The sequence below is a fragment of the Lacerta agilis genome, chromosome 14 (assembly GCF_009819535.1).
Source record: "Lacerta agilis isolate rLacAgi1 chromosome 14, rLacAgi1.pri, whole genome shotgun sequence".
Classification (NCBI taxonomy): Eukaryota; Metazoa; Chordata; class Lepidosauria; order Squamata; family Lacertidae; genus Lacerta; species Lacerta agilis.
This window is the reverse complement of record NC_046325.1, coordinates 32645944-32658522: the sequence shown is the minus strand read 5'-3', so window position 1 is coordinate 32658522 and position 12579 is coordinate 32645944. Positions and strand designations below refer to the sequence as shown.

Genomic DNA, 12579 nt, shown 5'->3' with positions numbered 1-12579 from the left:
GCCTAAGCACTCCCAAATATGTCTCAGATGCCACTGAGGGCCTGGTTTGGTGCTCGGGGCATTGACTCATCTGGAAGAAGGCCTCTTTTTTGTCTCTCACAGCTGTGTGCTTATTCTTCTTTATTGATTTGCCCTATCCAGAGTGTCCGCTTTCAGCCGAAATCCCCCAGGGGACCTGCTGCCCTCTTGGCTTTGCATCCCAGTTCTGCCAACATGTACTGGAGCCTTGGGTGGATCCGGCCGGGAGACCTGGCAGGGCTCGCAACGTTTCACCCAACCCTCTATCTCCGCATCTATGCCTGGCCACCACACATAGCTACGGGCCAATGCCTTCATCCGGACAATTCCCGGGTGAGACACATGCAGCCCTTCTAAGACTTTTTTTCTTAACGGGGTGGGGACTATAACACGGCTACCCCATAACACGCATCCTCGGTGAGTAGACAGCTCGTCTTTGCGGGCTGTGTAACATGAAAATTCTGGACCCGGCTTCCCGGGCCACCCCCTCCCCACCCAGTCCGAGACACGGGCCAATAGTCTGTCCTTCGCGGTTGCGGCGGCAATGTCCTTCACATGCAGGGGCTGGTCAGGTAAGTCTTCCAGCCGCAGGATCTGGTGGGCAGGAGCAGGGTCAGGGCCGCTCTCCGGCAGTGGCAAGCGGCTGAGCGCGTCTGCATGACCCATGGCTTTCCCAGGTCGGTGCTGTAGTGAGTATTGGTACCCGGCCAGGAAAATGGACCAGCGCAATACTCGTGGCGAAAGCATCTGGGGTGTCTGGCGGTCGGGCGCAAAGAGTCCCAGGAGTGGCTTGTGGTCTGTAATGATTGTGAAAGGCCGACCATAAAGGAAGTCATGAAACTTTTTGACTCCTTTAACTATTGCCAAACCCTCCTTGTCGATCTGGGAGTAGTTGCGCTCTGCCGACGTGTGAGTTTGGGAGAAGTAAGCTACTGGAACTTCCCTCCCATCTGGGAGCTGGTGGCCCAGTACTGCGCCCACTCCATAAGGGGAAGCATCGCAAGCCAATACCACCGGAAGCTTTTCGTCGAAGTGTGCCAACACTGAGTTGGACACAAGCAAGTCTTTGACCCCTCGGAAAGCCTTGGCCTGTCGAGGGCCCCAGACCCACGGTGCTTTTTTGTCCAGGAGCCTGTGCAAAGGCTCAGCTACGGCTGCCTTGTGTGGCAGGAATGCATGATAAAAATTAAGAAGTCCCAAGAAGGCTTGTAACTCTGCCTTGTTCTTTGGGTCTGGGGCATCGCAAATGGCGCGCACTTTGTCCTCTGCTGGATGCAGGCCGTCCGCGTCAACCCGGAACCCCAGGAAATCCACACTGCTAACTCCCAACAGGCACTTTTTCTGCTTTACTTTAAGTCCTGCTGCCTGGAAGCGTTGGAGCACTGTCCGTAATCTGGCGGTAAAGTCCTCTTTTGATGATGCGGCAATCAGCACATCATCGAAAAACGGTGTGACTCCGGGAATGCCTTTAAGGAGACGATCCATTAGGCTCTGAAATAACCCTGGGGCCACGCAAACTCCAAACTGTAGACGTTTGACCCTGAAAGCACCCCTGTGAGTCACGATTGTCTGGGCGTCTGCGGTGGCCTCATCAACGGGCAGCTGCTGATAAGCTTGCGCTAAATCTAACTTCCCAAAAATCTTGGCCCCAGCCAGGGTCGCTAACACGTGGTTCACTACTGGAACTGGGTATGCGTGATCCTGTAAGGCCCTGTTCAGGGTGCATTTGTAATCACCACAAATACGAACTGAGCCGTCTGGCTTAACCGGTGTGACAATTGGGGTTTCCCAGGTTCCCGAATCTACCGGCTCTAAGACCCCTTGTGCGACTAAGCGATCAAGCTCCTCATCGATCCTGGGTTTCAGCGCAAATGGGACTCTACGGGCCTTGACCCGGATGGGTTGCACTGTGGGGTTCAGCCGTAGGGAAATCGGGGGTCCGTTGTACAGGCCCAGGGTTCCATCGAAGACTGATGGAAACTCGTGGCAGATTGATTCAAATTCTGCCCCTGGGGAAATCTGATTAAGCCCTGAAATGCTTAAGCCTAATGGCCCGAACCATGCTAGGCCTAGAAGGCTAGTGAATGGGCCTTTAGTTATGATGAGGTTCAAATTCTTGGTGTACTTCTTAAACTGGACCTTGAAGGTGCCCATACCCTTTAGCTGTATTCTTTTCCTCTGGAAGTCCCGCAGAACTATGGGGGCCGGGCGGAGAGGAGGACCGCCGTCAGGACAAAGCTCTTTCAGAGTCTTAGCAGATATTATGGAGTAGGATGAGCCGGTATCCAATTCCATAGTACACGGGGATCCCTCTATCTTGAGTCGCACCCTAAGCTTATTGGGCCCCGGGGACGGAAGTTGCAGTACCCTGGCTGAAGAGGTGGACTGTAACTCCTCCTCTATGTAGGCCTCATGGACACGTTGCTTGGGTCGTGCTCCGAAGGTCTTGGAGCGGCAGACTCGACCAATGTGCCCAGTTTTCCCACAGCGGCGACATGTGGCATTCCGAAACCTGCATGTCCGCCGCTCGTGGTTTTCTCCGCAGCTGGCGCAGGTCCCTTGAGGTGCGTCAGATGATCGCTGGTTCGACAAAGTGCTTGTAGCTTGGGAGCTGTGGTGTCGGTCGGATCTGTCCGAAGCTCGGTGGACATCCCCATTGTGGGAATCTACTGAAGATGACCGGTCTCGCTGTATGCGGTGAGTTCTCACTTCGGCATGTAGGCTGTAGGCCGCCTCATGGGCGTTATCCTTCTCAAAGGATGTGGCCATATTTATTGCTTCCATCATTGTGATGTCATCTTTTGCCAGCAGCTTGCGGCGGAGACGGCTGTCTTGCACACCAGTGATGAATCTTTCGAGAAGTCGTTCCTCGATGTCAGTGAATTGGCAATACATCGCAATTGCCCGGAGCGCGGTGATGTATTCCCTCGCTGACTCTTGCGCTTGTTGCACTCTGTGCGCCAAGTCGTAGCGGCAGTGGTTCTTAGTTGGCTGAGGCACGAGGTGTCTTGTCATAGCCTGTGTCAGCTCATCGAAAGTGCAGGCCTCTATGTCCCTGGGTGCCATCAGACCTTCCAGTAGAGTGATGGCGGAACTTCCCAGCACAGTGAGAAGTACATCTACTTTATCAATTTCCCTAGTAAACCCTTGAAGCCGAACATAGCTCTTTATTCGGCGGAGCCATTGTGGCCATTGCTCGGGGTGACTCAAGTCGAAGTCTGGTGGTGGCCTAGTCTGCCCAGCGGCCATTTTCGTACCTTGAGCTGTCGCTTGTGTTGTGCTGGTTGATTGCGAAGGCGCTGCTGGCCCTTCTTCACTACCGGAGTTCTCCGCAGAGTCCAGTGTGACTGGATGTCGCACTCACTATGAGTGGCAGGGCGGTGCTGCAGTGCCAACTCAGGCCTCAAATCCGGGAGGGCCAGTATCCCACCTTCGTCGCCAGTATTAAATATTCAGGAAAAGTCAGAAGCCCAATGTAACTTCGTTTATTCCACAGCTCACTCCATATTAAAACAAGAACACACTCTGAAAGCCAACCCGAACTGCCAGTTGGCAGTTGACAGTTGATAGACCTTGCCATTGGAACTTTCGTCCACCTACGCTCTGCGATTGGTTAGAATCATAACGTGTTAAACCCAATACATAACACAACACATGCCTGCAAATCATATAGATAGATAGATAGATAGATAGATAGATAGATAGAAAGATAGAAAGATAGAAAGATAGATAGATAGATAGATAGATAGATAGATAGATAGATAGATAGATGATAGATAGAAAGATAGATAGATAGATAGATAGATAGATAGCATATTTTTCGCTCCATAAGACACACTTTTTTCCTCCTGAAAAGTAAGGGGAAATACCTGTGCGTCTTATGGAGCGAATGGTGGTCCCTGGAGCTGAATTGCCCAGGGGCCAAAAGCAGATTGTGCTTTTTATTTTACAAAGAGAAAAGGGAGTGTTGAAAGGACCCCTCTCAGCAGCTGATCAGCAAGAGATCGGGAGAGAGATGAGAGTCCCGGCTCCCTTTCAGCCCCACCCTCCTTTGTTGAATGTGCTGCAGAGGGAGGTTGTTTGTTTCCCCAGCGACATGTGACTGGCTGATTAGATTATCTGTCTGGAAACAGTAGAAATGGCTCCCTTTCCTTAAGATTTTTCAGAAATGTGAGTTAAACCCCATAAAAATGGGGCTTTTCCTCTTTGCTTTTCCCCCTTTGCAAAAGGAGCTTTGCTTTTCCCCCTTTGCAAAAAAAAGCTGCAAAACCTTTAGCTGATCCTAAAAAAAAAACCAAAAAAAAACCCAGGGCTTTTCCCTTTGCAAAAAATGCTGCAAAACTTTTAGCTGATCCTCAAAAAAGGCCTTTTGCTTTTGCAAAAACAGCTGCAAAACTTTTAGCTGATCCTCAAAAAAACAAACATAAAAAAACAGGGCTTTTAGAGGAGGAAAACCAGAAAAATATTTTTTTCTTGTTTCGTCCTCTAAAAATGAGGTGCGCCCTATGGTCCAGTGCGTCCTATGGAGTGAAAAATACGGTAGATAGATAGATAGAATCTGGTAGCAGGAGACCCCCCTGCCCTGGGCCAAGACTCTCCTCACAATGTCCAGAGCCTTGAGAGCACCTTGGGCAGTCATGAAAGTTTGCAGGATTGCTTCCTTTTTTGAAAAGCAGCACAGTAGCGTTCCTTCCTTCCCTCCCTCCTTCCTTCCTTCCTTCCTTCCTTCTTGCCCTGCCAAATGCCAATGCAGCAACTCTTCCAAGGTCAGATTATCAGCCTGGTATTTGATACCCAGCCTCTCTGCTGCCATTCTCTGCTGAGGTTAAGTAGCAGCCATTGATTTTGCATGGGGATGTTATTTTTAGTTTATTTTTAACCAGTGCTGTGTGGAGCAGAACCAGACCTTTGTGTCCCCCCCCCTTGCTTTCGAGGGCTTAGGAGCTCCCATCTCTCTTGTCCAGAGACACCCTGGAATCACAGATCCTCCAAGTGCCCCTATTTTCCAGGGACAGTCCCGGATTTACAGAAGCCATCCCAGTTTCTGATTTGATCCCAGCATGTCCCACTTTTCCTTGGGACTGTCCCTATTTCCATCAGAGAAATGTTGGAGGTTATGTGAACCCTGAGCCAACGAGATACAGCCTTTAGAAGACATCTGAAGGCAGCCTTATATAGGGAAAGGGTTTTTTAAATGTTTAATGTTTTATTACATTTTTATGTATATTGGAAGCCACCCAGAGTGGCTGGGGGGCAGCCCAGTCAGATGGGCGGGGTATTATTATTATTATTATTATTATTATTAGCACATCCCTATTTTCACTGGAGAAACATTGGAGGGTATGCAATCTGCATGCAGTGTCATAGCTGTCAAGTTTCGGATTTGAAAATAAGGGATCAGCAGTCTCACCTATCCCGGGGACAGTCACATGTCAGTGGTGGGCGGAGCCAGAAGCAAAAGTGGGCGGAGCAGCAATGTAAACTCCAAGCGGGCTCGGGCTCGGACTCGGAGCAGAGCAAAGAGGAGGGCAGCCATGTGCTCCGTGCGATGGAGCCCCATCGTCTTCTTCTCTGATCCCACCAAAACAGGACAGGAAGCAGCAGCTGCTCAAAGGCAGCCAGGCTCCGCCCGCCAGCTAACCCTATTGGCCGGCTGAGGGGCTCGGCGGCAACGGATAGGGGCTGATGCAGGGGGAGGAATACACCCCCCTGTAAGCACGGGAAACGGCTCCCACTTGCTTTGAGGGCTGAGGCTTTTCTCTCCAAGTAGGCGAGGTCTTCCCACCCAGTCCCTGGCCAGCAGGGGAGGAGCTGCTTCTATTAAAAACGGGAAATTTAAGGGAAATAAAAAAATAAGGGAGAGCAGTGGGAAACTGCTTAAAATAAGGGAGAATCCCAGGGGAAACGGGATACTTGACAGCACTGTGCAGTGTTTAAAGAGAAGCTACTGCCAGCAGCAAAATCTCATTCTGTGAAATGTCATCTAAGCTGTTAATGTAAAAATATTTGCATCTTAAAGCTGCCGCTTGCTGCCGAGGCCCCTTTACTCTCGACCTTAAGAAAAGAAGTCTGAGCAAGTGGTGCAGCAGTTCAGGGCTCTAATCAAAGACATTGTTCCTTCCACAAAAGGCTGTCGAGTGGCGAACAGCTGTAGCGCAATGGTAGAGCATTTGATCTGCATGCGAACGAGCCCATGTCCAATTCCCAACATCTCCGCCACTGAGGCGTACCTAGGGGTTGGTGAAACCAGCCCCCAGTGGGGCACGGACCTAGAGCAAGGGGGCGCCAGAAAAACAACAACCTATCAAACTATGGAGTGTATGACATATACAGTATATGTGTGGAAATGTGTCACAGTGAGGTCAAGCTTCCTGTTAGTGGCATAGCGTGCGTTGGCAGTGCCCGGGACAAAGATTGTGCCCCCAAACCTCCTTGTGGGCATCGCACAGGAGGCAACAGGCAGACTTCGCTGCGCCCCGTGGCAGCCACTCCTCACCTACTGGCTGCCATGTTTGCCCTCTCAGCTTGGCAAGCTCCCTATGGGAACGGCGACTGGTGCTCCTTGGTGGGCTTGGCAGCAGGCCTAGGAGGAGGGCGGCAGAGAGCAGGCTGAGACTCCAAGTGCAGCCCATCCCCGGCCACCTCTCCTTGGCTGCGCAATGGCAAGGGTGGGCACCAGCGGGTCCTGGGCGAGTGGGTGGTTCTCCTCTCTGTGCTCCTGCCGAGCAAGGCATACCTTGCCCAAGGTCACACACCAGGAGATAGGCCCCGGAGAAGGACCAGCGCAGGCCAGGAGAATTCCCGGCTCTGCCAGGCAGGAGTTCCACCCAAGGCCAGGCATCCCTTCACTGGCCACTAGGAGAAGGAAGCACTGCTGCAGCTCTGAAGGCCCAGCCCGGGTGCGGCTTGCTTCCCCACAGCTCGGGAAGGTGACAGCCACGTGGCCTCGCTGAGGGAACCTGTTGTGAGGACACTGGGTTGTGAGGGCACTTTCTGTGCCCTCCTCTCTCCCCTGCATGCTGCACCACAGCACAAAGGAGTGTGGTAAAGTGATCCTTTTTTTTAGGTGGGGTTCATGGGAGTTCATGGGAGCCAAGTTACTCCTCTGCTCTTCCGGGTAAATCTGGCAAGGCCTGGGAAGTCACTGTCGGTCAGTGTGGACCATACTCGGCTGGGTGGACAACAAGGAAGAGCCAAAGTAGAGCCTGCTGGATCCGGCCAATGGCCCTTCTAGTCCAACATCCTGTTCTCACAGTGGCCAACCAGATGGCTGTGGGAAACCCGTGAGCAGGATAAGTGCAGAACAGCACATGTCTGACTTGATCCCAGGTGATAAATTCTGTGGAATAGTTAACTTGAGGTACTTTTGAGATTTTGAAAGTTCTTCAATATGTGACCATTCAAAATATGTGAACACAGATCCACTCTAGATAATTTATTTATTTTTTGGCAGGGGGCATGAATATCAGCATTCACCAGTGCACCTGAGTCATCTCAATTTCATCGTTTACTGTTTCAAGCAGAGAACTGTTATTAACCATTTTATTATTTGTCGGTCAGTATGCTTTTTATGGGACGCGGGTAGCGCTGTGGGTTAAACCACTGAGCCTAGGACTTGCTTATCAGAAGGTTGGCGGTTCGAATCCCCGCAATGGGGTGAGCTCCCATTGCTCGGTCCCTGCTCCTGTCAACCTAGCAGTTCGAAAGCATGTCAAAGTGCAAGTAGATAAATAGGTACCGCTCCGGCGGGAAGGTGAACAGCGTTTCCATGCGCTGCTCTGGTTAGACAGAAGCGGCTTAGCCATGCTGGCTACATGACCCGGAAGCTGTACGCCGGCTCCCTCGGCCAATAAAGCGAGATGAGCGCCGCAACTCCAGAGTCGTCTGCGACTGGACCTAATGGTCAGGGGTCCCTTTACCTTTACCTTTACGCTTTTTATTATTGGTGTTCTGTCATGTGTTTTTAATGTTGTACACAACCCTGGGATCTTTTGGTAAAGGATGGTATACAAAATTGAATAAAGAAAGAAATAAAAATTAGTGGAACTTCTTGTGTCTGCCTCTTGGTCGTCCTTTTGGGGTGATGATTTCAAGCAACAAGGTCGTGCACACTTTCCAGGGATGGGCAAAGGATGCTCGTGTGTTACTTACTGTCCAGGCATGGTTCGCAGACAGTTTGGTTCACCCCGCAAGGCTGGGCAACACCTTCCCCGACGTTACAGGCTTTGCAGCATTCTCCACTGGTGGTGTACTTCTCGGTGGGGCAGGTCTCCTTGGCCCACGCAGAGCCCTGTGGCGAGAGGCAAGCAGAAGGCATGTGTTACTCGCTTCCTGAAATGGGATGCATGAACACAGAGACAGTGTGGTGCAGTGGTTAGAGTGTCAGGCTAGAACGTGGGAAACCGGGGTTGTAGGCCATGGAGATCACTGGGTGACCTTGGACCACTCGCAATATTTCAGCCTCACCTACCTCACAGGGCTGTTGTGATGACAAAAATTGAGCAGGGAGAACTATCTATGCCACCTTGAGCTCTTTGGAATAAAGGTCGGATATAAATGTAACAAATGAACAAACACAGGCATACTTGTTCCTGTAGGCAGAAAAATGGTTAGCGATGCTTGCTGAGCCCTATGAGACACCAGGCAGGCCAAATAGTGACATGCTGGATCAGGGCCTGGTGAGATGATTCACTTCCACCTGTTAATTAAGTTTTGTCGTGATTTGTTTGCGGGGAGGTTAGACAGACACCAGTCACATGCACCCTGTACAGTTATTGGCAGATATTGGCTACATCCACACCATTCAAAGCATGATACCACCACTTTAAACAGTCATGGCTTCCCCCTCCCCAGAGAATGCTGGGAACTGTGGCTTGTTTTGAGCATTAGTAGTAGTGGTAGTAGTCATCGTAATATTAATATTAATAATTTATTATTTATACCCCGCCCATCTGGCTGGGTTTCCCCAACCACTCTGGGAGGCTCCAAACAGAATATTAAAAACATGACAAAACATCAGACATTAAAAACTGCCTTCAGATGTCTTCTAAAAGATAGCTGTTTATTTCCTTGACATCTGATGGGAGGGTGTTCCACAGGGCAGGCGCCACAACCAAGAAGGCCCTCTGCCTTGTTCCCTGTAACCTCACTTCTTGCAGTGAGGGAACCGCCAGAAGGCCCTTGGAGCTGGACCTCAGTGTCCGGGCTGAACGATGGGAGTGGAGATGCTCCTTCAGGTATACTGGGCTGAGGCCATTTAGGGATTTAAAGATCAGCACCAACACTTTGAATTGTGCTCGGAAATATACTGGAAGTCAATGTAGGTCTTTCAGGACCGGTGTTATATGGCAGGAAACTCCCCGCCCATTCCCCTCACAGAGCTACAGTTCTCAGAGTTGCCTTGCAAGAGCGATTGACAGCTAAACCACTCCAGGAAAACCACTTTCAGAAAAACTAGACAGATAGGGCTTGCTGATCAGAAGGTCGGCAGTTCGAATCCCCATGATGGGGTGAGCTCCCGTTGCTCAGTCCCTGCTCCTGCCAAGCTAGCAGTTCGAAAGCACGTCAAAGTGCAAGCAGATATATAGGTACCTCTCCGGTGGGAAGGTAAACAGCGTTTCCGTGCACTGCTGTGGTTCGCCAGAAGCTGCTTAGTCATGCCGGCCACATGACCCGGAAGCTGTACGTCGGCTCCCTTGGCCAGTAAAGCGAGATGAGCGCCACGACCCCAGAGTCGTCTGCGACTGGACCTAATGGTCAGGGGTCCCTTTACCTTTACCTTCTATAGAATTCAGCAAGCTTTTATTGCCATTGGGTTTGTCATTGAGACTTAAGGGTTTAGCTTTGTAAGTATCTAGACATTTTTTTAAAAAAAATAAGCATGTGAACATTTTCAAGCCTTAAATACTTCACAGAATCGTAGAGTTGGATAGGACCCAAGGGTCAACTAGCCCAACTACCTACTTGATGCCTAAGAAAATTATTTTAGCTGGACTTGCAAGGTCTGGTCTACGAAGTCAAAAGGAGTGTAACTGAATAGGGCAAGGTAAGCCTTGCAAGTCTACAGACAACGCAGTCCTGTCTACTCTGAAGTAAGTGCTATTGAATTCAATTGGTAAGTGGAGGAGCGGGGGGACTGCAGCCTAAGAGAAAGATTTATGCCCCATCTCCCAAGCAATTTGTCTCGTCATAAAGCCAGACAATGCTACTAATAGATTTACTGACTGCAGACCTGCTTCCCCACAATTCTTCCGGAACAGCGCATAACGTCAGAAGGGACATTATCTTCCCAGGAATCCAGAGGCCCAATAATTGAAAATGTATACTTTAAAGTGCTTTATAATCTGGTGCTGGGAGGATTTAGATGCATCTTCTGCCTCTCGGGAGTAGCAGTTAGCTTACGAATAAATATTACCCTCTTCCAAGCAAGGCAGTAATACGTCCAAGGAGCTGTGTGGTTAGGCAGGCAACCTCTAGGGTGGAGCAGAGGTAAAGTCTGCAGCAGAGCTGAGTTAATTCTTTCGGGAGAAGAGCAGGTGCTTTAAAGCTTAGTTATATGTTGGCTTGCTGCCTTTTTCGGAGAGCAGCAGCTTGTCAGGCCTGGGTCTCGCTCTTAGAACTCCATAACCTCCAACATGCCATTGATCAAAATTGGGACGCTCGTTTTTCCGGTCCCGAACTCTTGTGGGGGCCAGCTGATTGGTGTAAGAGTTTGAGATTAAAAAAAACCACCTCTAGCATCTTTGGGTTCGGTACTGATTCGTGCCGGAGTGCTGGACCAAAAAAGCAGGACATCCTAGGATCCAATCAGAAGTCAGGGTGGGTGTTTTGGGCTCGGGGAGGACGGGACTAAGATTTACTAAAGTATTTCTTTTTTCTGGCAGCTTGCTAAGAGGAAACTCACGGCGCACCAAAGTACCTCTGCACGCTAACAATTTGGGGAATGGCTACAGTAAGTACTGTATCCAGCTAGGCAGGTGGGAAACAGGAATTTCAGGTGGGATGGAATTAGCTAATAATTGGCCTTGTGTTGAAACTGAGTGTTCATCCAGGCTTCCTTTTACACTGTGCTTTCCAGGCACAGATCCGCACTTCAGAGCTCTGTGTCTGAGAGGTTTGTGTTGTTGTTGTTGTTTGTTTGTTTGTTCTGGCTCTTTACCCAGGAAAAGCTGCGCTCTACCACTAAACCAGTGCGAACGGCAATCTGAGAAATTTGGCTGCCATTTGCTCCAATTCAGTGGCAAAATGTGGGTTTTCCTGGGGAAAGTGCCAGGATTATTTTACAAAACCGCTCAGGTACAAAGCTTTAAAACCTTGGAAATGTGCACGAAAGGAAGTCTGGATGAGCCCTGACAGCCAATTGATTTCTCAGACTACAGTATTCCTTGCTAACTATATGCCCCATTATACACATTGAGCTGATTCAGTAGTAGTCCTGAAAAACGAGCAGCCAGCATGCTGTTGAGGCTAGATAAACATGGAGTAGCAGTAATGGCAGACCTGTTCTCTCTTTGGTCAATAAAAACAGGGGCACAAGGCAACAGTCCCTGCCCAGCCTCTATTGGAGCTCTCCAGTGCTTCCTTTCTAAGTTTATGCCTGCTTGGAAGTCATACCCTTTAACCCTGACGTGCTGCTCCTAAGCTCAGGTGTGTTGATATAGAAAGGTGTTTTATCCTGAGTCTGACAGCATAGTCCAGTGTTTTTCAACCTTTTTTGGGCAAAGGCACACTTGTTTCATGAAAAAAATCACGAGGCACACCACCATTAGAAAATGTTAAAAAAATTAACTCTGTGCCTATATTGACTATATATAAAGTAATTTTCCCACGGCACACCAGGCAACATCTCGCGGCACACTAGTGTGCCGCGGAACAGTGGTTGAAAAACACTGGCATAGTCTAACGCAGCCATCCCCAAGCCAGTGCCCTCTAGATATTTGGACTACAACAGCTATCAGCCCCAGACAGCACAGCTAATGGTCAGGGGAGCTGGGAGTTGTAGTCCAGCAAAATCAGGGGTAGGCTAGTCTACTCTGTCAAAAGCTTTCTCAAGGTTTCAGGCAGGGGTTTCTTCCAGCACTGTTACTTAAGGAAGAACCTTTCAAACTGGAAGTACTAGGGATTGAACCAAAGATCTTCCGCATGCAAAGTGTGTGCTCTACCACTGACCCATGGTTTCTCTTCAAAACATACAGCCTGCAAAACACAGGTGGGTGGTCAACTTCACCATGCTTGATCAACTAAGGACCAGCGAGGTAAGGGGTCATTTTGTGTCCAGGGTCATCCTGAACCAGGAATATCAGGCAGATATCACTTCTCCACCAAGGTGTGTGGGGTGGGGAGACCAGACCAGGCTGCTGTTGCTCAGCAATGAGGGAGTGAACACTCTGCACATGCTCAGCACCAACTCTGTTCTTTGTCCTTTATTTGTTTTGATACTTTTTTTGTTAATTCTATCTTGACTTCTATGAAGTGATTCTGTTTGCCGTCTTGGATCTCTTTATGAGAAAAGGCCAATGAAATCAAGGGTGGGGAGGCTACTGTCCTCCAGATCCTGTTGGA

General features: G+C 49.7%; 1 protein-coding gene across 1 annotated transcript in view; it reads right to left on the bottom strand.

Moving 5' to 3' along the window:
- NGFR (nerve growth factor receptor) overlaps positions 1–12579 on the bottom strand; it is a 59543-nt gene that overhangs the window by 27505 nt on the left and 19459 nt on the right. Inside the window, exon 2 of the mRNA XM_033169826.1 lies at positions 8170–8308. Within this exon, the coding sequence (XP_033025717.1) occupies positions 8170–8308 (139 nt within the window). The remainder of the gene's footprint in view (positions 1–8169; positions 8309–12579) is intronic.